The sequence below is a fragment of the Leptonychotes weddellii genome, chromosome 1 (assembly GCF_054177405.1).
Source record: "Leptonychotes weddellii isolate Sample4059 chromosome 1, ASM5417740v2, whole genome shotgun sequence".
Lineage (NCBI taxonomy): Eukaryota > Metazoa > Chordata > Mammalia > Carnivora > Phocidae > Leptonychotes > Leptonychotes weddellii.
Genome location: NC_138369.1, coordinates 82,353,909 through 82,379,069, shown reverse-complemented (window position 1 = coordinate 82,379,069; position 25,161 = coordinate 82,353,909). Strand labels below are relative to the sequence as shown.

General features: G+C 45.9%; 1 protein-coding gene across 1 annotated transcript; it reads left to right on the top strand.

Moving 5' to 3' along the window:
• Nucleotides 1-1,779: 1,779 nt before the first annotated feature.
• On the top strand, nt 1,780-24,629 carry RBP2 (retinol binding protein 2). Its single transcript, XM_006734193.2, has 4 exons — nt 1,780-1,923; nt 14,905-15,083; nt 22,707-22,808; nt 24,346-24,629. Exons 1-4 carry the CDS (start codon nt 1,851-1,853, stop codon nt 24,394-24,396), a joined length of 405 nt encoding a protein of 134 aa, XP_006734256.1. The 5' UTR covers nt 1,780-1,850; the 3' UTR covers nt 24,397-24,629.
• The last annotated feature ends 532 nt before the right edge of the window (nt 24,630-25,161 follow it).

The window sequence follows — 25,161 nt, the reverse complement described above, 5'->3', positions numbered from 1 at the left end:
AAAGATTTATTTATTTATTTCAGAGAGAGAGAGAGAGAGTACACAAGCGGGGGTAGGGGGAGACAGGCAGAGGGAGAGGGAGAAGCAGACTCCCAACTGAGCAGGGAGCCCAATGTGGGGCTCAATCTCAGGACCCTGAGATCATGACCTGAGCTGAAGGCAGACGCTTAACTGACTGAGCCACCCAGGTGCCCAGGACTCCATATATTTAATACATTGACTAGCAGGAAGCATAAGATCAAACCAGAGGCAGAGGCAGAGCAGGGCAAAACTTCTTTTTAACTCACATAGATCCCAGGCCAAATAGACAAACTTTCTTTTTGTCTCTGGGCAGATTTGGGTATTTCACACTCTCACTGACAGAGTAGTCTGTCCAGTGTTTTGGTTTTATGCAAGCATCTTAGTTTCAACTTCCTGCCTGACACAGGGTGAATGCCCCCACCCACCCATTAAAATTCAAATCTCTTGCTTATTGAAATTAACAACCCCATTTTTGCCCCCAACGATCTCCCCCATCATGTCAGCTTTTTATTATTTTCTTGCAAAGGAGGCCTATGGGAGACTCAGTTGGGAGTAGGAGGGGCTATGTGGAAGTCCTTGAATCTGAATTGCCTACCTTTCTTTTTTTTTTTAAGATTTTATTTATTTATTTGACAGAGAAAGACACAGCAAGAGAGGTAACACAAGCAAGGGGAGAAGGAGAGGGAGAAGCAGGCTTCCCACTGAGCAGGGAGCCTGATGCGGGGCTCTATCCCAGGATCCTGGGATCATGACGTGAGCTGAAGGCAGATGCTTAATGACTGAGCCACCCAGGTGCCCCAAATGCCTACCTTTCCAAACCAGGAGGCTAAATGCTCAGCTTGCAGCAGCTTCTAGCTGGACATCAAATAATGAAGCCTAATGCTTCTCATCTGTCCATTTCTTCTGCCTTCACTCATTTTCTCTTTGTGGGAAGTTGTCCTTTACTCTTCCCTTTATCCCACACTGGTTTTTTGATAGCAGGTGGGCCATTTTTTACTGTGTGTCTTCCTGACTCCAGTACATTTACTAAAAAATAGATGTGCTACTTTACATCCCCCAAACCACACACAGACAGAACCATTTGCTTAGATTTCACAACATATGAATACATATATTAGAGCTCCAAAGTGCCATAATCAAAATTGGCCTCACCTTTGGGGACTCATAGTTTATCCATCTCAGCCCACACCTCTATGCTTTAGAGTATAGTGGCCCCTACTCAGGCCTCATCTCTCAGAACTATGCATCAGAGCAGTAATCCAACCCATTTTCTGACCCACTGGGACAGCTAATTTGGAGAACAGCCTGAACCAAGAGTCTTTGTCCAAATGCAAGCTATGCCCCCCACTCTGGTCAAGGTGATCCTCAGCTTGCTCCTGGGGTCTTGAAGCAGAGTCCCACTGCCCCTTTGTCTCCCATCTGGCCTCCTTCCAGATATGGCTTGCTTTTAGTAGATTGGGCTCTGCCCAGTGTGGGGTGAGCACTAGGTATTGATTTTCCTCAAGTGCAGGACAGAGTGTTCACTGTGGGCCAAGGGCTCTGTGGGAACCCAGCCAGCCAAAAAGTTGCTGCTCTGAGGCCCTGCATGTGAAAGAGATCACTGGGACACCCATGCTGGCCATGTTGGACTTTGAGTGCGGGTTGCTCATAGTCCTGCTGAACTTTGCAAAGGAAAGTTTTTTGGGGGTTGGGCTTATAACCTTTGAAACTGTTATCTCAAAGCCATAAACCTGGTCCACTGTACTATAAAAGTAGCTCATTTCAACATGTTCTCCCCGCAGCCTCCTTGACATTCAACACTCACCCACACTGAACCAGAGGCTATCACCATGACGAGGGACCAGAATGGAACCTGGGAGATGGAGAGTAATGACAACTTTGAAGGCTACATGAAGGCCCTAGGTAAGGGGGAGATGAGGGGTGAGGGAAGGAGGGGAACTTTGGGAGAACTGTGGTCGAGCCCTCCAGACAGTGCCACTATGGAGTTCAACAGATCTGTGTGCAAGCCTTGCTCCTTATTTGCTAGCTATGTAATAATAGGTAAATCATACAAATTCTCTGAAGCTCAGATTCCTCATCTGTAAGTTGGGAATAATAGTAAAGGCACAAATCCTCCTACCAGAGCCCCAGTCCTGCTGTGCTGAGTAGTTTAGCACCCCGAGTGGACAATAGAATGGAAAACTGATTCTATACATGGGAAGATGGTCTGGAGCTTAGCTCAGAAGTATAATTTTGAACAAGATCATACAGGTGAGGAAACCAAACCAGAGGGGCAGCCCAGTTAAGGCTTGCTCTCTAACCTTGACCAATTTTTTAACCTTCTAGAACCAGTTTCGTCATCTGCCAGATAGGAATTTTCTGGCCTGGGTTTCCTCACAGCATGCTTGCTGTGTCCAAAGAGAGAGGAGGCAGAAGCTGAATGGCCTTTTATGACCCAGGCTCAGAAATCATACAGCATCACTTCCAGTGTATTCTATTGGGTTGAAGGAGTCATGAGCTCACCTACATTCAAGGGAAGGGTACAGAGACCCCATCTCTCAGTGAGAGGAATGTCAAAGTCCCATGGTTCGAATAGCAGGTAGGATGAGAAGTATTGTTGCAGCCTTTTAAGTAAATGCAATCTGTTACCCATAGGACAGTGGGTGATTCCATCCCTTGGGTCCATAGCAATAGAACAACAGGAACAAGATGTAGGTGTGGGGTGGTGGAGGGGGCTACTGTACACAGGTCACTGAAGGCTTCCTAAGTGCTCAGTGGGGTTTTGAAGGATGGAGGGAATTGCTCCACACAGAAGTGGAGTCAGGCATGACTCTGCAGGTGTGTGCAAAGGCCAGGCCAGTAAGAACGTGGTGTTGGGCAGAGTGAACAGAACAAGTTGTATTGCCAGGAAGTGAAGTGCAAGGAGGGGATGAAAGAGAGTCAGAAAGGTGACAGGTCAGATCTTGAAAGTGGTGTGCCACCACATGTGGACTTAACCCTACAAGGAGAGGAAGTGTCTGCAGAGGAGAGAGAAGCCACCAATGCTCACTCTGACAGCCAGGGGTGAATAGATCTGCAGGGACTGTCAGAGAAGTGAAGAGCTTGTTGCGATGGCCCTGGGAAGATGGTAAGAGCAGTGCCAAGAAGGTGGACAGGGTGAAGTCTGGAGTGGAAAATAGACTAGATTTGGTGACTGGGTGGGGACAGGGCAGGGAAGGAACCTAGAAAATGAAACACCATCATGTAACTTTAATCAGTGAAGATGTGGACATATAATGGAAGGTGTGTGTCCTAAAACTGCTCAGTTAATGTTCAATTTAGAAATCTAGGAATTCTTTAGTCCACAAATTGTAAATATTAGGGAAGATCCAATTCTTTTCTTTATTTAGAGAAGAAGGTGGGGGGCCATCTTCTATGAAGAACATCTTTTCATTTAAATGAACGTGCACAGATTTAAAAGAGCAGAGGCCACTGCAAAAAGTCCTAGTGGGTCTCTGGAAAATTCTACCAGAAAGGAGGTAGGCTTAGAGGCTGAAGTCAGCCAGCTCCCGCCTGAATGGTCTCTGCCAGGAAAGGTTTCCTGAATACCCACAATGTTCCAAATCCTGTCCTGACTGTTTAAGAGCCACAGTCCAGCTTCAGAGGTGAGCACATGCCACGATAAGCGTTATCAAGCCATGGTAAGCATCTTGCCAGAACTTTATATACATTATTTCATTTAATTTATTCAATTTCAACACACGCGTTGAGCACCTCTGACGTGCCAAGAACTGTTCTAGGCACTGGCAACATGGTGGTCAACGACGTGACAAGTTCCTTGTCCTCTTGGAGTGTACATGCTAGTGGCAGCGAGAGAAAGTAAATAGTTTAAGATAGTGGTAAGTGCTTTAAAGAAAAGAAAAAGGACCTCTTGAGTGAAGAGCGTTGGGTGGTCAGAGAAGGCTGTTTGAGGAGGTGACAAGCGAACCAAGGCTTGAATGTCAAGAAGTGGAGTCACAGGTACAGGAGACAGCAAATGCAAAAGTTCTGGGTGTGTTCAAGAAACACAAAGGCTGGTGTGTTGGAAGTGGTAAACAAGGGGAAAGTCAGCCATTTATGATGGAAGACAATCTAGCTTATTTATGTTCTTTAAGGATAACTACGGCTACAGTGTAGAGAATGAATCATTGGAAGGCAAGACTAGAAGCAGGGAGGCCCATCCTAGGAGGCTGTTGTGTTGTTCAGGCAAGAAGTGGTGGTGGCTTGGGCTGGTAGTGCCCAGGGACCTGGAGAAGAGAGTACAGGTTCAACAAGTATTTTGGAGATAAAGCCAACAGGGCTTGCAGAAGAATATGAAACCAGAGGATATGGAGGAAATGAAGACAGCCCCAGGTTTAGGGCTAAACAACTGGGAAGATGGTGATCCTATAGGCCGAAATAGGGAAGATATGGGGAAGAGTGAGTTTGGAGAGAGGTGCTGGGTGGGGTGGAATGCACTAAGACTTCTGTTTTGCATATTTTGATTTCAGATGCCCATTACACATCCAGGTGGAGTATTAAAAGTGGCATGTTGATACAAGATCTAGAGCTCAGGGTATAGTCAGGGATTAAGATGGAAGGGATGTTTTCCATTTCTCAGGATGAGGAATCGGAAGCCCAGAGAAGTGAAAGGACCTCCCCGGGGTCACCTGTGGCGGGGAAATAATGTTGCTCAGACAGACACCCGGTCTGCCTGCTTCTACCACCCAAGCTCTTTCCACAGCACTGTTCTAGGTGCAGGTACTAAGCATGGGGGTAGGGGAGAAGGAGCTTCATTCTGAGCAAGATGTGTCGGGATGATAGACAGTCAGGACCCTCAGAAACATTGCAAGAGTCAATCAGAGTGCCTGGGTGGAAATTAGTTAGCAAATGAAGGAGAGGGAGAGAGAAAGAAAAAATGTCTGATGACCCAAGGAGTTATATTCACAAAATTTGGATTTCTGCTAGTGCCTGCAGGTCAAAGAAGTTATACACATTGCCAAAGTCTTTACTTGAACCACATGGTATCTGGTTGGACTTTTTTTTTTTTTTTAAGATTTTATTTATTTATTTGTCAGAGAGAGGGAACACAAGCTGGGGGAGCGGCAGGCAGAAGGAGAAGCAGGCTCCCCGCTGAGCAGAGAGCCCAACGTGGGACTCGATCCCAGGACCCTGGGATCATGACCTGAGCCTAAAGCAGACGCTTAACCCACTGAGCCACCCAGGCGTCCCTGATTGGACTTTTAAACAGGGAAAGTACTGGGGGTGTGGCGGGTAGAAAAGCCCCAGTGAAGATAAGTTCAGCCCCTTCCTAGCCACTTCCCCTAGGAGAGAGAGAGCCCCTTCTCTCCTAGCTTGTATTGACCCCACCTCCCCCTGCCCCCATCCCAGCAGTGAGTCCTAGAGTATGAGTGGGGAGCGAAAATCATGCAGAGGGAGCAGGGAGGCACCCCAGGGTCTCCAGTCTGCCTCTACTGGCTAGGAAATTTGGAGATGCCCATGAGAGACAGGAGGAGGCAGGCAGGGGGGGTCAGTCTAATTTCTCTCTAAATGTGTTATCTGGAGGAAAAGATGCAGAGAAGATTGGTCTTGCACTCTGCTTCTCACAGTTGCCCAAGAGTGCTGATGATCTGAGAATTAAGGAGTCCAGGTTTGAAGCCCATCAAAGCCGTGCTTGAAATAGATCTCAGATTTCACATGATGAATATGTGTGCATCTCTCTCTTTAATTTACAAAGAGTGCCTGCCCTTTTAACCCGCGACTTTAGCTTTTTTCACAAGCATATTACAAAGCATTTTAATGGTGAGTAGCATACTCATATTTCAACTTTATGACTTACATTGTTCAAAATGTAGTTATGGAAAGTATGCTTTAATAAAGTCACTTCAGTGTTGTTGTTTTCTTCTGCAGCAGCTACAAGCCACATATATTATTCAGAAATAGCTTGCCTTTGGACCTTTTCCTCTGAGATAGAAATTTATTTCACCTGGCTATAAATCAGGCTCGAAGATACCTTTAATCCAGAAAAGCAGATAAAACATACTCGCTAACCCTGGTGTTAAAATATCTTATCAGGAAAATAATTTTCGCTGCAAAGTACAAAGAGGAAGTGTTTTTGTAATCTGTGTGTGTGTGTGTGTGTATATTCTACAGCGGCAGTTAAACCTTTCCTTTTGATTAGAAATATCACGAATCCACCAACAGAACACTTGGCTCCTACCCTGGGGTGGAGCAGAGGTGACATGATTAACTAGCCTGTGCAAATGCTAAAGGGTGGCGAAGACGCCGAGCCATTTTTCAATCCAGAGAAGCAGCAATACTTGATTCCATTTGCACAGAGCCCCTAATAAGATTCCCCTGGCGCTGGTCAGAAAGATTGACTGGGGGTGGTGTGGCCAGGACGAACCAGTTCTCTCAGCAATAGGCATTTTTAGCTGTGATCTACCTTTCTAGGCAACCAGGGACAAGCAATAATTTTTGTTAGGGGAGCCTTAGTTGTGAGTGATAAACAGAATTTATTTGTGGGCAAGGTGCCAGGAGCTCTGTCCCAGCTGAGTAACTCTGAACCCACCACTTAAATTCTCTGGGCCTTGATTTCCACATCCTCTCTGAGGAAAGCTGCCGTTCTAAATTTTTCTGTAATCCCCAGTTCTCCCTTCGTTGTTTTGCCTGGAGCCCTCCCCCTCATTTCACCTGGTTAACACCTGGCCTGTGGTTTTCTTTATCACCTCCTAACTACAGTTCCGGCACCATGGTTTAAAACAGCATGGACCTCAGGAGTGGGAGCTAAAGTTGTTTCTACCCACTGGCCAAATTTTGCAGCGAGGAAGCTAGTCCATGCAGAGACATGTTTGGCCAGGCTGGATAAAAAGCCAGGGCTATGCTAGTGAGGAAGTAGATCAGCCACCATTCTGACTGTTCCTTCGGAGTCCAGAGCCCTTGCGATGCATAAATATGAACCAAATATTTCACTCTGGACTGAATGCTCATCTGGCCACTGTTTCACCTAAACAGGAAAGGCCAAGGGGTGGAGGCCAAAGTGCACAGAATACCCACAAGCTCATTGGTACTTTGTAAAGCATTTTACCATCATTTTAACTGAATCCTTACATAAATAACACTATGAGATGAGCATTCTTTCCCCATTTTACTGTGAGAAAGCTTAGAAGGCACAGAAAGGGAAAGTGACTTCCCTGAAGTCACATAGCTGGGAAATCTGGGGCAGGATTTATACCTGGATCTGACTCTCACTCTGTTATACCAGTGGTTCTAAACTTTAGCATGCACAGAATCACTTGCAAGGCTTGTTAAAATAAGCAGGGCCCAACCCCCAGGTCTAGGGTAAGACCCAGAATTTACTTTTTGTTTTGTTTGTTTTGTTTTGTTTTACATGCCTTCCTAATGCCCATCACTCAGTTACCCCATCGCCCCACCCACTTCCCCTCCAGCAACCCTCAGTTTGTTTCCTATGACTAAGAGTCTCTTATGGTTTGTCTCCTTCTCTGATTTCATCTTATTTTATTTTTCCCATATTTATTTTTTAGGGTAGCCCTATTTTTAACTCTTTTTTAATGTTCAATCAGCCAACATGTAATACATCATTAGTTTTTGATGTAGCGTTCAACAATTCATTAGTTACATGTAACACCCAGTGCTCGTCACCACACGTGCCCTCCTTAATACCCATCACCCTGTTACCCCATCCCCCCAACCCCCTTCCTTCTGTAACCCTCAGTTTGTTTCCCAGAGTCCAGAGTCTTTCATGATTTGTCTCCCTCTCTGATTTCTTCCCATTCAGTTTTCCCTCCCTTCCTCTGTGGTCCTCCACACTATTCCTTATGTTCCACATATGAGTGAAACCATATGATAATTGTCTTTCTCCGCTTGACTTATTTCACTTAGCATAATCCCCTCCAGTTCAATCCATGTTGATGCAAAGGGTGGGTATTCATCCTTTCTGATGGCTGAGTAATATTTCTACAATACAATATATTGTATATATGAACCACATCTTTATTCATTTCCCAACCTATGTTTTTAAGTTGCTTCTTAACTTTTATTTTCTTTTTCACATATATGTTTTACAGATTTATGCCCCATACCAGCCCGTTTTTCACTCAATTCAATTTTATCTTGATATATATGTAAGTTCTGATTTCTTTGCAATTTTGGGATATAGTGTCTTTTCTTTTATTTATTTATTTATTTTTATTTTAAAAAAATTTTTTTTTTAAGATTTTATTTATTTATCTGAGAGAGAGAGACTGAGAGAGAGAGAGCATGAGGGGGGAGGGTCGGGAGGGTCAGACGGAGAAGCAGACTCCCTGCCGAGCAGGGAGCCCAATGCGGGACTCGATCCAGGGACTCCAGGATCATGACCTGAGCTGAAGGCAGTCGCTTAACCAACTGAGCCACCCAGGCGCCCAGTGTCTTTTCTTTTAAAGAATTTATTTATTTATTTGACAGAGAGAGACACAGCGAGAGAGGGAACACAAGCAGGGGGAGTGGGAGAGGGAGAAGCAGGCCCCCCGCAGAGCAGGGAGCCCAATGTGGGGCTTGATCCCAGGACCCTGGGATCATGACCCGAGCCGAAGGCAGGCACTCAACGACTGAGCCACCCAGGTGCCCTGGAATATAGTGTCTTCTAACACGCAGACCAAAAATCAAGCAGGAATAGACAGATCACCCTGCTTTGTCCACCCTGAGAGATTATAATCTCTCTCCCCACCCCTCATCTTTTTTTTTCTCTTTTCTTTTTTCTTTCTTCTTTATTGTTTTGGATCATCTTGGCTTTGATGGCATATCTGTGGTAGCTTTCAGATTTTTTTGTAGGTGCGTTTTGCTTGGGTCGTGGTTGATATTTTGGACTCTGTACATTCCCTCAACCATACCTCAACAGAATGACTAGGAGGAGAAACTCCCAACAAAGAAAAGAACCAGAGACAATGTCCTCTGCCACAGATCTAATGGATATGGATATAAGCAAGATGTCAGAGATAGACTTCAGGGTAGCAATTATGAAGTCAATAGCTAGGCTTGAGAAAAGCATTAGCAACAATATAGAATCTCTAAGGGCAGAAATGAGATCTAATCAGGCTGAACTTAAAAATGCTATGAATGACTGCAGTCTAAACCAGATATTCTAAGCCAGGGTAAATGAGACAGAAGAATGAATTAGTGATCTAGAAGATAAACTGATAGAAAGGAAGGAAGCTAGGGGCACCTGGGTGGCTCAGTCGTTAAGCGTCTGCCTTCGGCTCAGGTCATGATCCCGGGGTCCTGGGATCGAGCCCCGCGTTGGGCTCTCCGCTCTGCAGGAAGCCTGCTTCTCCCTCTCCCACTCCCCCTGCTTGTGTTCCCTCTCTCGCTGTGTCTCTCTCTGTCAAATAAATAAATAAAATCTTTAAAAAAAAAAAAAAAAGAAAGGAAGGAAGCTGAGGAGGATAGGGATAGGCAGCTAGAAGCCCATGAGAACAGACTTAGAGAGATCAATGATGCCATAAAACGTTCCAGTGTTAGAATTACTGGGACCCCTGAGGGGGTGAAGAGAGAGAGAGAGGACTAGAAGGTATATTTGAGCAAATCATAGCTGAGAACTTCCCTAATCTGGGGAAGGAAACAGCATTTGTGTCCAAGAGGCAGAGAAGGCCCCTCCCAAAATTAATAAAAATAGACCAACACCCCGGCATATAATAGTGAAACTTGGAAATTTTAGAGCCAAGGAAGCTATCCTGAGAGCAGCTAGGGGGAAGAGATTTCTTACATATGGAGGGAGGAACATCAGAATAACATCAGCCCTATCCACAGAGACCTGGCAAGCCAGAAAGGGCTGGCAAGACATATTTAGGGTACTAAATGAGAAGAACATCCAGCCAAGAATACAGAATTTACATTTCTAAGAGGTTCCCAGGTGCTGTGGTGCTGCTGGCCCAGAGACCTCACTGCGAGAACCACTGTCCTAAACTATGGTGGCCATTAACCAATCCGGAAGTGTTTCTTGAGCACCTACTCTGTGCCCAACCCTAGGGACACAGAGCAAGAAGAGAGCATTGTCCTCATATAGGTTAGATTTTGGAGGAAAGAACAATCACTCCCATGAAAAAGTCAGAAGAAACTATCAGGCCGTGTCTTCTGGGTGTAAAGCTGTGTGGTCTGAAGAGCAGGTGAGGAAGGAGGCAGGAAAGAGCAGAACCGGCTGGAGAAGGCAAGGCTGGGGCTGGGTCTCGTGAGATTTGGAGAGCTGCAAGGAGAGTGGCAGGGATTTAGGGGGCGAACACACAGGGCATATACGGGAAAATGCGAAGTACGCAGAGCACAGCAACCTGTGAGATCAAGGGGCTTCATAAAGATGATTACGATGATGGCAGCAGCTACCATTCATGGGACCATTACCACAAGCCGCCAGCCACTGGGCAGAACTCTTCACAAACTCGATCATATTTAATGCTCAAAGCAACCTGATGCAGTTCATAATAGCTCTACTTATGGCCACTGCTCTCAGCTGTTTGTAGATCTGGACTCAAGGGTCCAGCAGTGGGAGTGAAGCTGGACACACAGGAGTCACCTGACTCACTAGACTGTGTTTCTGGGGCAGAAGGAGAGAAACAGGAGTTGGAGTGTGACATGTTAGCCCTCTGCCTGCCACAAGCATGTGCTTATACTGACTAGATATGGAAGACTCTTCAGTGGCTTTTAGCAATTTTAAGGGAGGATTAATTTCTAAGACAGAGATACTTGACCACTTGGTCCTGTTTACTCTTTTCCCTTCCAAACAGGCCAGCAGTTACCTTGAAGGGAGAAAATGAAACAGGAGATAGTTCCATAATTGCAGGGCCCAGGTGACTGAGGGAAAGCTGGAGGGTTTTGTCGGCCCTTTCTGTATCATGTTCTGTGGAACACCAGACCAACCAGGTGGGATGTACCACCACAGGGTGGGTCTACAGCCACACAAGACTGGGAAAGTCCATATCCTATATCCCCACTGTTGGGGTTGCAAAGCATCTTTCCTAGATTGAAGGCTCTGTGAAGTTCTTCAGTGTAGAAACCAGCTTCTCTTGGTTTTACCTCCTCATTTCCCAAATGTAGTTGATTATGAGCCACATTTTTTGGACCACCCAATGACCAATGAAGCTGAGCACCATGGCAAATGCAGTGGGGTACCCCAGCCTCTGTGAATGCTAGCCTAGAAGTGTTCACGCACAAAGGGCAGCAGAGAGAGCTTTTATCTAATTCCACGTCCTGTGGCCTCATTGCAGGCTGTGTGGCTTGGCTGACCTGGGTACAATTCCCTAAGCCACGAAGCAGAAGCTAAATGAGCTATCAGAAAAAGGCCAGGGGTTAGAGTGTGATTGATCCAGCCCAGACTTTGTAGAGGACCCTGAGCCCAGAAAACAACTGCTGTGTGGTAAAGACAGTACATTAGAGCTCTGGGAAACATAAACTGCCCCAAACAGGGAGGTGTCCTCTAGTTGGATCCAGAAGTCCCTGCAGCTCCAGGGGAATTGTAAAGAAGAGTCACTCAGAAGCTACTGGTATTTGGGCAGCCACAGAAAGTGCACAGACTCTGGTGGTCTGACCTTCTGACGAGACGGGCTGGCCCAGAGCTTGTGGAGCACTGTGCTGGCCCCAGAGACAGGCCATTCTGAGGTCAAATTCCGTCTCAATCACTTCCTCGCTATACAACCCAGGGAGAGTGACACAGCTTCCCTGAGCCAGTTTCCTCATTGGTAAAATGGAGATAATACAATACTTATCTCATGGGTTTGTTGGGTGAGGTTTCCCAAGGGTGGTTCCGCCCTAGGGCCCCATTGGTTGGTTCCAAGGAGTGTCTTAATTACCACCCCAAATATTACCAAGGGTCCACACAGAGTAGCCTCCAGATCATCTGACCTAAAATTCAGCTCCTATGTTCCCCATAAGATTAATTCTCTCTCCGATGCTTCTGGATCGCACCTTGACTCCCAAGCTCAAAACTACTATTTTCTCCTCCCAACCTGATCCCTCCACACATATCCATCCAATTACCAAATCCTGTGATGGCTTTTTCAGTTGTGTATGCTTAGACAAGTCACTTAACCTCTCTGGGCCTCCATGTCATCACCTATGGCTTGAGGAGTAGGTGCTTAAGTCATGGCTTTCAAATTTCCTCTAAACCGTACAAGTCTCTCCATACAGCCCCTTATGATGAAATCCAAGATCTAAAACCATCCAGAGATTCTGGGTCTAGGGTAAGACCCAGAAATCTGTAGTTTTTACATCTTCCTACATGATCCTGATGGACAGCCAGCTTTAGGACCCATTGGTGAATTCTTAAACGTGCAATGTTCTCAACCAATAGTCGTGAATAATATTGGAGCAAGACACTAGCATTCAAGCACTAGCTCATGCCAACTTGAACCTGTTTTTCTTTTCAACTTAGGGTACAGGTATGTAATCCCTTTACCTTCTGGGCTGCCTGATGTTATTTGAAATTATTCCCTTTATGATAAAGGCTGACTATACAATTTCAGGTCCAAAAGCCCAGACAGGGACCTTCCCCATGCAGATGTGGTACTCTTGTGGGTTCCTAGCTGCAGTCAAACTGCTGACCCACACTGAGGTCCAACCAGCCAGCTTTAGTATCTTCTTGGCCCTTTAGGAGGAGAAGAGTGTTAGTAATTAAAGAGATCCAGAAGGAGATGAGTCACAAAGGAATGGGAAGAGAGGATGAGGGGAGTGATGCCTGGCTACCACGGAAGGGCAGCAGAAAGGGTGGCGGTAGGCCAGCAGAGGTGTTAATTCTCCATATTGCCAGGAACTTCCTAAACGGTTGGTAACTGCTGGTCTTCCTCATGGACACAACAGTATTTGTCCCCCACCAGAAAGCATACAGTGTGAAGTTTAATTACTGACCTACCAGGGGCTGGGATTCTCAGAGAAAGAACACTCAATGAATTTGAATTGTTCTTACACTTGAGGTCATTATTATCTTTGGGTTATGATAGAACCAATGTCAGTATTTTTAAAAACTTCCAGGTGGAGTTTCTGAAAAAAAAAAGTTAAAGAGTTAGACTGGCATCCAAAAATATCTGGAGAATTCACAGACATAAAGGGGATCCAATATGATTTTGGCTAGATACTAAGAGCTTAATGATGTTTATAGCAAGTTCCAGAATTATCCTCTGTTTCTAAATCTATGCCACGGGACAGTGACATTTTGGCTTGGGTGACATTTTATACACAACCAGAGGTTAGCAAGAAGTTTGGCTCCACACCTAACTTCATACTGTAAAATTCAAAGCTTAGTAAATCAAACACCCCACTGACGGACACACTCCCTTTTGTTTACTAATAGTCTCTGAGAAATGAATACGTTTTCCTTAAAAACACTTCCTAATAACTTCCTCCCTATTTTAAAATAAAGATATAAAGATAACTGGAAGGCTCTCTGGTGAGACTTAATGTTCAAACACCCATTGCCATTTGTCTCAATCAAAAATATATGTGAAAACAAATACTGCCAATGTATCAATTGTCAATCTGCCATAGCAATACTGCTTGAAGTGTGATCAATGACCGATAATATGAACATCACCTTGGAGTTTATTAGAAATGCAGATTCACAGCTTGCCCCGAGACCTACAGAATCTATGGAACTGGGGCCCAAAGATCTCTGCACAAGTTGTCTTGGAAATTCTGATACATACTAAACTTTAAAAAGAACCTGCCTCATTGGGGTTTTTTTTTGTTTTTTGTTTGTTTGTTTTTAAAGATTTTGTTTATTTATTTGACAGAGAGATAGAAAGAGAGCACAAGTAGGCAGAGCTGCAGGCAGAGGGAGAAGGAGAAGCAGGCTCTCCGCTGAGCAGGGAGCCCGATGCGGGGCTCGATCCCAGGACCCCGGAATCATGACCTGAGCCGAAGGCAGCTGCTTAACCAACTAAGCCACCCAGGTGCCCCAAGAACTGCCTTATTGTTGGTCAACATTTTGCAACATATATGTGTATCTAATCATCACATCGTACCACTTAAGGCGATACAATGCGATGCAATGTTATTTGTTAAATGTATCTTAGTAAAGCCGGGGATAAAAAGAACTGCTATAGAATTTGATGGGAAAAAAATCAAGGCAAAGAAAAGATGTAAATGGAGTAAATGTGGCAAAATCTTGATAATGGTTGAATCTGGGTAATGGATGTGTGGAGTTCCTTGTACTCTCCTTTCTACTTTGGTTTGTTTTGAACTTTTCACAATAATAAAAATATGAACAATAATTCATCTTTTCCTTAAAAGCAACAAAAGAAATCTCTGCACAAGTATTTATTAAGTGTCTGAAATATGCTTAACGTTGTCCTGGGGGCCCATGACTGAGGCAGAACAGCCTAGCTAAGTACACCCCCAATCTGCTTTAAAAATAGAGGTTTGTATGTATCCTTACCTACCATGGACATTAACAAAAGGCCCATTTTTACCCATGATCTAGACTGGTTATTTTTAAGCAGTCTTTTTCCTTTTAAACCATGAGATCTTTCATTCAGCAAACGCCTAGGAAGAAATCCAATATGTCAAATAGAATGGAGCTTCTGTGGGGGAGGGGTGTGTGTGTGGGCACATACCTCATATGCATGTGTGTACGTGTGTGTATGAATTCACATGCCTACTGGGAGTTGCAGCTCAGGGGTGAGCCCTGCCTGCTACCTCCCCCTACCATCAGGCTTCTGAGGAGGCACTGAGAGACCCTAGGTTTCCAGACGATTGACTGAGATGCCCAAACTGGCCATGTGTAAGACAATTCTTGTTTCCCATCTGAGCAAGGAAACGTGGGCTGCCCATGGTCTGAGTATCTGGTCCTGGATGTTTGGCCTTGTTAAAGAAATGAATGAGTCTCGCTGAGCACATCATAACCTCCACGACTCCCTTTGCCAACAGATATTGATTTTGCCACCCGCAAGATCGCAATCCATCTGACTCAGACAAAGATTATTAATCAAGATGGCGATAACTTCAAGACAAAAACCAACAGCACGTTCCGCAACTATGAGCTGGATTTCACTGTTGGAGTGGAGTTTGAGGAGTACACGAAGGGCCTGGATAACCGGACTGTTAAGGTGAGGACCTGGCTTGGCATTTCTACTCATATACTCTGTGTGCAGAAGCCGGCCATCTGGCTTCACAATGAAAATATGACAGAAACAACCAGGGAGGGATCAGGAGAGGGGACCAGAGTGACTTGATGCTAGCAATAAGCAAGTATCGGAAGCTCAGCAGGGAGAAGCAAGCTGGCTTCTACACTAAGCTTATAAGCGAAGGAGAGATAGAGGACTGCCAACCTGTCCAGGACCTGGGGTAGGAGGCCAGCTCCTATGCCAACGTGGGCCTGATGGGCAAGGGCAATATCGTAGGGAGTGACAGTGATTTTGCAAGCTGGGTAGCACAGCTCTTCATCCCAGGGCAGCCCTACTCAGCACCAGCCAAGCATTGCCATGGAGCACGGGGGCCTCATGTGGCTAGGTTGCTTTTTTTCTTTTCAAGAGATGTTGAGAATTCATACGTTTTTATATGAAATACCTCAATTTTGGATTTTTTAAAGAAAAATGCAGTGCTAATCAGAAAAAGTCAGTAGACTAAAGAAGTCAAGGTTTACCCAGTGCTAGTTACTTAGAGAAATCTCTAGCATGTTGATGGTTTCTGTCCCAGCATCACCTCAAACTCACAGGACATAATCAAGGAAATCTCCATCCACCGGAAGTCCAGACTTCTAGCCCCTTGAACTGCTTAGATATAGGTAGGACCCTGAAAGTGAGCAGACAACTCTGAGTGCACAAGTGGGGAGTTATCTCGAGGCCCGAGAACTGGACTCTGCAAGAGAAGCGGGCCCTCACCCAGAGGAGCTGTTTGTAAATAAGGCAGAGAATGACAGCAGCAGGGAGAAGTGGGGTTGGGGGCAGGGGGCAGGCGGAGACAGGGTAACAGCAGGCCCCCCTCGCCTTTTGCGTCACCATGTGGTATCACAGCCCAGCGTCCAGTTGCTGTAGTGCTCACACTCACACTCAGTACACCTGTCTTTGGTTATCCAAATCCAATTATACCTGGTCAGTCCCCGCAAACAGGAACAGGGGTAAATGCAATCTCAGTCATATTTAAGGATTCATCCATTCCAATCTTTTTTTTAAGATTTTATTTATTTATTTGAGAGTGCATGTGAGTGAGAGAGAGAGAGAGCACCAGCACAAATGGGAGGAGGGGCAGAGAGAGAGGAAGAAGCAGACTCCCCACTGAGTAGGAGCCCAACACAGGGCTGGATCCCAGGACCCCGGGATCATGACCTGAGCCAAAGGCAGATGCTTAACTGAGTGAGCCACCCAGGCATCCACCCCCACCCCACCCAGTTCCAATCTTAGCATCATGCAAGAACTGCATGGATTATACAGCCCAGGAAACTTGGAAGGACTTCCAGTTTGTCATTTACCATGGTTGCCACTGACCACTCACTGTCCAGGTCCATGCAGTTTATACAAGGGTGGGCAGCTTGCATATTTATAGTACCTGCTCCCTCCATGCCAATGCAGCCACCAGGACCTCTGCCTTGGCTCCCAAAGTGAGTATCTCATCTGCAGGTATCTGTGCCCTCACCCCAGCAGTGGGCCAGCCCATCAGAGTGCCACAAGGAAGCTAAATCCTCCACCCTGCCTTTCCCCTTTCACCATGAGCCCCACTCTCTCCAGAGTCCCACTCTTCTCTGGTGCTTCCAGGAGCTCTTTCAAAGTCAGAGGTCTCAAATCTCCCCCAAAGCAAGGGACATGAGCTCTGGCTGCTCTCCTGGGGTGGGGAGAAAAAGCTGTCATCATTCTTTGGCGATGACTCTAAAGCCAAGAGAGCAAGACGCATTTTATTTCTCCATCAAATTGTCCTGCAACATTGATAATCTCAGCCATCAAGGCAAGGTTGAATTATATTTAGTGCTCCTTGCTAAAGAAAAGTGGGAAATGAAAAGCACTTTGGAAATGCTTCCATCAAAGCAGTCTTGGCATAAGGGCCGAAGCTTCCAGGCTCTGGAACAGCCCCTTGTAGAATCCCCTCCCTGAGGGGTTGATGAATCGACAAGGCTTCTCCGAACTGTGTGGCTGGAAGGCCAATTCCTCAGACACCAGAACGGATGGGAAATTTGTCACTGAATTTTTGCATCACTCTGCTGTTCTAGCCTAATCTGTTCGCAATGATTCATTTTCCTCTCCTTTCCATTCTGGATGTGGGCTGTGGAAAAGCACGCCTGTACTCTCTGACTTCTTCTTTCATCACCTTTAATAGTAAAGAACTCACTCTTCCTAAGATAAGTTACATCCTTCCAACCCTGACCATTAGAGTATTCTGCCTCTCAACACCTACTGTTGTGCCTCTTCGCCTTTCCCCGGGGTCAGCTCATGGTGCTGCAGAGAGAAAGAGAATCCCACATCCCACTTCTTATCTCCGCTTTGCCCACAACAAAAAGTTGGGGCTTATACACACACACACACACACACGAGACTGGTGGGGCCTGAGAAGTCCCCAGGACAGAATTTGCCCAGTCTCCAGCAAAAGGCTGTTCCCATGAGCATCACAACCCAGACCAGATGCCCTCGGGACTACCTACTTGCTGTAGTCTGACTGGAACCCTTCAGCTGGAAAGGGACCACAGGGAGCGAGTGAGTCTATCTCTCTGGTTAATTTCTGTGGCCCACATGTGGTGGCACGCCTGAAGGTGCACAAAGCTGTGTGTCCGTGTGCATGTGCACACATGTTCACATGTGTGCGTGCACGTGGGCATAAATGTATCTGTGTCTGCACGTGTGCGCATGCATCCGTGTGTGCGTATGTGCATGTGTTGCTATAGTATTCATGCTCTTATTCTCCAGGGCTCTACTTCTGAACATCTCTGTCACCCTCACGAACCCCTCTGAGCACCTCACCGTTCGGCAGTCTGGGGGAGAGATGTGTGTGTGGGGTGGGGTTGAGGCAGAGGCACAATAGGCCCTACCTAGAGTGCCCAGATCTATGCCATCCCAGAGCAGGGGTGGTGACAACACTTTAACCGTGGGGTCGACACTTTGAGGGACCCAGGGACCCTCTTCTTCCTTCCTGCAGGTCATATATATTTTTCACTTACTGCTCTGATTTGTTTCTAAGAGGATTTAAAGCCCTTTTCAAAATTACACAAGCTACCCAGAATAAAATTAAAAAGAAGTAACTGATCCTCATGTAATGGAATAGCATGCAGGCGTAGAAAGGAATGGAACACTGATACATCCCTGCATGACCTTGGGAAACATCCTGCTAAGTGAGAGCAGTCAGACACAAAGGCCACATATTGTATGACTTACATGAAATGCCCAGAATAGGCAAATCCCTAGGGGCACCTGGGTGGCTCAGTGGGTTAAGTGTCTGCCTTCGGCTCAGGTCATGATCCTGGAGTCTTGGAATCGAGGCCAACTTTGGGCTCCCTGCTCAGCGGAGAGCTCAGCGGAGAGCCTGCTTCTCCCTCTCTTCCCCACTCGTGCTCTCTCTCACTATCTCTGCCAGGGTTTCTTTGAGGGGCAATGAAAATGTTCTGGATTTGGACAGTGGTGACAGTTTTACAACCTTGTGAATATACTAAACATGACTGAATTGTATTTTAAAAAGGTAAATTTTATCGTATGGGAATTATATCTCCATTGAAAGCAATAAGTAATTGGGGCGGACAATCAGGGCAGGGGAAAGCAGACACAGACTACGGTGGTTAGAACAAGGAACGTCACGTGGTGTCCACGAGAGCCCAGGGGCAGCAGGCTTCTCCGGGAGGCCTGCACTTGGAATTGCGGGAGGGGAGGGTGGGCGCTGCCAAAATTGCTCTTGCACAAGGGCAGGTGCGCTGGGAAGGTTTAATCATGTTCTTGGTGCTCTTCAATGTGCTTAATTTAAAGAGCCGTTGTTTTCCTTTAAAAACAAAACAAAAAAAACCTCTTAGGGGACTGATTCAAACTTTTCACCAGAAAAGTTGCATGAAAATAGCAAAGACCATCCATATACTCTTTCCTGAGAACTACCTACTGTCAACGTTTTGCCCCATTTGCTTTATCTTTTGTACATGCTCTCTCACTATTATAAACATATTTTTTTCTGAACAATCTGATGTGTTCAGTGTTTCCTAAGAATTAGGATATTCTCTTACATAATCACAGTATCATTATCCACCTCTGTAAATTTAACACTGAGATAGTACCTTATCTAATTTCCCATAAGGGCTGTTTTTAACGATGTTAACTGTGGACACTGAGAGAGGGAAACTGCAGCGTGGGCCCAGCTTCCTTCTCTAATTCAGTGCAAGTGCATCTTCTTTATCCTTTGGCTCAGAAGCAATGGTTTCCCTCACTTGTCTCCATCCCCTCAACCTCAAGATCTTTTAAGGCAATTGAGCCTCTTTCAGAACTTCCTCTGATGCAGGGATGAGGGACACCAACTGAAAGCAAATTGACTTGTGGAATTTTAGTTCATTTAACCATTCTCTCTTCTTACTGGCTGTTTTATGTGGGAGTAAGGCTATAACATTGTAGGTATTACCATAATTCACTGGTAACCAATTTACTTAGGGTCAGAATAACTTTTAATCTTGCTGCCTACTAAGATTTATTAAAAGAAAATATTAGGACAGGCCCTCGTGCACCAACATTTTTCTTTTTTGTTCCTTCTACGAATTTGCCAAACCCCTACTACATGAGAGCCCTGGGTCAGGAGCTATGGGTAAAGTAATGAATTAGAGCTCTTTCTGCCCTGAAAGATCTCACAGTCTCATGAGGAAGCAGACAAGTAGATGGACAGTTACCATGCAGTGTCCATATTGATGGTCATGTGTGTACTCCAGGGGGGCCATAGAAATCAAGGCAAGGAGGAGGGCTGGCTGAGTCATTGTCAAGAATCGTCATCAATGAAGAATATATACACTCATTTATTCTCCCACATGGATTTACCTCAAGATTCCATTTCAACAAAATAATTCAATCACAGAGTCATTCAACACTGCTCACCAAGCACCTTCTCTGCTGAGTCTGGTATTGCAGAAACAACGTGGCCTCTTCTTTCATGGAGCTTATTGTCTATTGGGAGAGATAGATACTAGTTCAGTCAACATGTATTAGGTGTCCATGATGTGTGAGGCAATGTGGGCTCGGGCAGAGGGGGTTACAAGACACAGTCCTTGCCCAAATAAGAAGACATGGGTCCTTTCTCATCCTTTTGGGAGGGAACTGAGTCCCATGACTGATGATGAGCAATGATAAATGAATATTCCTTTCTCATCTATTTGGGAGAGAATTCTGGAATATTCCAGACAACATCTCCCTCCCAGAAGAGCAAGGAGAGCAACCTGTGAATTAAGCTTCTTCAACACATTCAAAGATGTGAGGCTTCGGATGGCCCCAAAGAAGGAGGAGACGTATTTTCTTTAGAAAACATGTAGAATTTTATTGTTAAATTAATTTAGGGACTATTAATACATGCAGATGGTTTAAGAAAATTTAAACAGTAAAAATAAAATTTCCTTCCCATCCTGACCCTCCACCTCTCGATTCTTCCTCAGGGACGATCACCATTAAGGGCTCTTTTAGTTCCTTGCAGAGAATATGGGCAAACATATGCATGCATACACATCCCCCCCCCTTGTTTTATGCACATGGCCATGCTCCTTGCATTTTTAACTTCACCGTACACTATGGAGACTGCTCTCCTCCATAGGTATAGGACTGCCTCCTTCTTTTAAGGGCTGCATAGCATGGATGAACCACACATATTTAACCAGCCACCCACTGATGGAATTTATGAGGCTTCTAGTCCTTTGCCATAACAAACAACATTGTGATGTGTTGAGGAGTAAAATGAGGAGGGATAAAATTGTACATAAAATATATAATATGGTCAAGGTCAAATATTATTTTAGAACTAGGTAGACTTAACAATCTGTAGAAAACAAATTTGTCCCCAAACATAGACCCGAATGTGCAAGGACAGTAAATAAAGAAACACAGGTCAGTTTGTCACCAACCAGGTTTACAAGATAGAGAGAAAAGCAAACGTCTGGTCCTTAGCATAATATTGTTCACAGAGGCATAATACAGTTTGCACATACTTGGAAGAAAACCAGCTGGCATCGGGGTCATCCCTGAGAAAGGACAGGACCGATGCAAAACCACTGTCTGGATGGGAGTGACATCATCCTTCGGGAGGTGCATGTGCAGTCCTCATCTGGGCTCAGAGGCGGGTGGCCCTGGAGAACCACCTAGGGATGGTACAAATGGTCCCGAGGCAGGTGCTAGGAGAAATAAAAGGAGAAAGAGAAGCCAGAGGAGTTGGGTGTGTGGGGATGTATAATCTGTAAGTGTGTGCCCAGGAGTTTGAGCCTCTTGGGGTTCAGTAGGTTTATGGCTTCTTCAACTTGCTTGTCAGCTCAGCCTGGCCGTCCAGCACGAGCTGTGCATCTCTGCTGCCGACCCCCCCGCCCCCGTGCGACTAGCCAGTCTGCACTGCTGTCCGGAGGAAGCCCAACACCAGGAGCAGGGCCACCCTCCTGCTTCTGGATGATGAGGATGGCCCTGGAGCCATCTGTTGTGGTCCCCTCCTAGTCAGGTAGCTTCTCTGCCTGTATTATTGCCCCACGATAGGCAACCCTCACCATGCGGTTCCTGTAGGGAAAATTCCCAGAAGCAGAATTTCTAGGTCAAAGAATATACACAATGTTATATTTCAAGAGGTAATATAAAACTGCCCTGCAAAAGGATTCAGACCAATTTATATATCCACCAGCCATTTACAGAGGGGCCTGCTTCTCCACACTTCCTCTAACTCAGTGTGTTATCAGACTCTTTGATCTTTGACTGTATGATGAATTGTATCTGAAAAACAGCCTTAATTTGCATTTCTCCTATTATGAATAAGGTTGAATATCTTTTCTTAGGTTTAAAAGCCATCTGCTGGGTTTTAGGTTGTTTTTTTTTTTCTTTTCCTTGTAAGCTGTTGGCTGTGTCCTTTTTAAAATTTCCTATTAGGGTAATGATCTTTCTCTTTTTGATTTATAGGAGCCCTTTATATATAAGGAAGTCAGGTCTTTGATATGTGTTGCAAGTATTTTTCCCGTTTGTTCTTCATCTGTTGACATTGTGTTATTTTACCCTTCCAGAAATTTTACATCATTTATAGTCAAATGCATCATCTTTCCCCCCCTGATTTGTAATGCTATCTTCACCATATGATAAAATGAGAGAGTAGAATTCCTTTTTTTTTTTTTTTTAAGATTTATTTACTTATTTGAGAGAGAGAGAGAGAGGGCATGAGCGAGGGCAGGGGCAGAGGGAGAGGAAGAAAGAGAATCTCAAGCAGTCTCCCCACTCAGTGCAGAGCCCAAAGCGGGGCTTGAGCTCACAACCCCCGAGATCATGACCTGAGCTGAAGTCAAGAGTCGGACGCCTAACCGACTGAGCCACCCTGGTGCCCCTAGAATTCTTTGAAAGAGAACAGAACCAGCCACAAAAAACCGGTTTGGCAGGAATGGAAGGCATATGTGGAAAGTGAGTCTGGCAGATCTTGGCTTGGCAGAGGCTGAGGGCTCTGTCCTGTAGGCAGGCAGGAACCTGGCAATGGCCGCAGGAACTGCAGCTGCGGGCTTCGGTTTGTTCCGTCCTAATCAAGGCCATACATTTGATTTCCCTGGGAACCTGTCATTGCAGACGCTGGTCACCTGGGAAGGTGATGTCCTCGTGTGCGTGCAGAAGGGGGAGAAGCAGAACCGTGGTTGGAGGCAGTGGGTTGAAGGGGACAAGCTGCACCTGGTAAGTCCCGGGGTCGGCCCAGCTCCCTTCCACAGTACTTACACAAACTGCAGGTTCACCTCACCAGGTGCTTTGACAAGAAAAATGGCCCTGCTCTCCTCCCCTGAGCTCCGGCCAAATGTGTGTGGTCATATAGTCAGAAAGCCATTCCCATCTGGCTCAGGGCACCCCAGGAAGAAATCTATATGACTGTTTCTGTGAAAAGCTGCAATTAAATGAGAGTTCAAAATGCTGAGTTAAGAAGCCGAGATCCCAGGAGAAATGCAGGGAACCTGTTAAAGACCAGCTGAAGAGAAATGTAAGGCACAGAATGAAGATGCGCCAGAGGAGGGTGGCTCCAGGGCTTCTCACCATTATGTGAGTCAGGAAGAAGAGGGGTGGGAGTGGGATGGATAGGGGCAGGTGGGCTTGGGAACCACCTTACAGACCACAGGTGTTGGCATTAGAACAGAGCAGGAGGAACAATGGCTGATCTCCTGAAATGAATTATATGTGTCTAGATAGCTGAATTTTTCAGTCTTCAATCTTCAAGGCAATTTATGTGTCTGGCATTCATATAGCGAGAAATCTTTCACTCCTTCATGCATTCAGTCACTCATTTGTTAAATGGCTCTTCATTCATTCAGTCATTCCTTCACCTATGGAGTCAGGCAGGTATTGGCCCCAGTGTCAGTATTCAGGTCACCGTGGTGCCCTTCAGAGCTGGGCTGGCCTCACCTGAGATCTTTATTTTGGAGGCAGTGTCAACTGGTGATAAATGGGAAGCATTCACCCTGTTTTCCATTGACGGTTCTCCCTACCTGCTCTGGTTTGGATGATGGATTTTTTTAATTGTAGTACAATCCTCAGTGGTCCCTGTGGCTAAGACAATGGATTCATTGTCAGCTGCAATGATTTTGTGGCCATCCCCACACTCATATTTTTCTCTCCTCCCTCGAGGAGTCATGAGGTGCAGATAAGGCAGATAAGAGGCTCCCTCTGTCTGGATGAAAAGCAGCATCTTGCCTGCATAGGCAGGCCTGGGGGGAGCCCTTCTGCAGCCCACGCCCTGTTGCCCTGTCATTGCCTGGGATGCCACCAACCAACATTTCAATCACCAGGGGCCAGAAAGCCCACATCATGGAGTGACAGCCCACCAGCCTGCATATTCCTGGGCCCTTGCCTTCCAAATGCTTCTCCCCGCTAGATCCTTTCCTTCTTCATGGCTTCACTGCCTTTTATAAATTAAGAGATGTTGCTTTAATCACGGGAGTAGGAAAAATCCCCCCCAAGAGGGTAATTTCTTTACATCTTTCATTTTTATAGTTGTTCAAGCTCAATCCAAGTGTCAAAATCAAATTACTGCTCCCTGCAGGGCATGCCAGCTGATTGGGTCTATGAGAAGCACTTTGCCCAGAATTACTAAGTGTCCTCTGTATTCCAGCTTCCCCACCCCCACCCCAACTCACAGACACCAAGAGGTTGGGCGGGGCGGTGGGGGGGGCAGGCAGAGGAAGGCCTGGCCTGCGAGTCACTCACCCACTTTCTGACCTTGCAGGATCTGACCTGTGGTGACCAGGTGTGCCATCAAGTGTTCAAGAAGAAGTAATGGCCACAAGGAGCCCGCGAAGCCTGGGCTCCACACTCCACCAAGGGTTCTCTGCGGCCTTTGGGAAGCAGCCGGTGGGGGCGACCCTCCCACTCCTGACAGAGCCCATTAAGACATCTGTATGGATTTTAAATAGAATGAGTGTGTGACAGTTGACAGACATATTCTTCCTTCTTTGAAACCTGGCATTAAATGAAAAAACAAAAATCACTCCCATACTTTGAAACCCTTTATATCTATCTCCCTTTATTTCTAGAACTGTCGGTTTTATCCACAGGCAAAAGTGGTGATTGCCTGCATGGTGGTTCTCTGGGAAGCCTTTGTTGTGGTGGTGGTTGTTTATTTTTTGGTTTAGTTTTGTTTGGTTTTTTGTTAATTTGTTTGTTTGGGGGATTACTTCATCTGGAAACATTCTCTGGCTAAGATAGCATCCCCTACTCATTGCCCTTTGAGATTCATTTCTTTGAATAATACATTCATTTCTCCAAGAGTCTATTTTAAGACACATACGGCTTCCCGTTTGTGCTTTGCCTTCAGCAGCACGGGGAAAGCCACTTGTAAAGGTCTCTGCAGGTCTGTAGGACCAGCTGCTCTCGGTCCAGGACAGCCCTCTGCCCTTCAGCCCTAGGCAGAGCGACACCCATGCAGAGGACTCCCAAGCTGCCAGGAAGCCTGAGTTCCAATCTCGCTGCTCCACTTCTTAGCTGGGTAGCCACGGGCGCATAGTTTGACCTCTCTATCCTTGTTTTTCTCTTCTATGACACG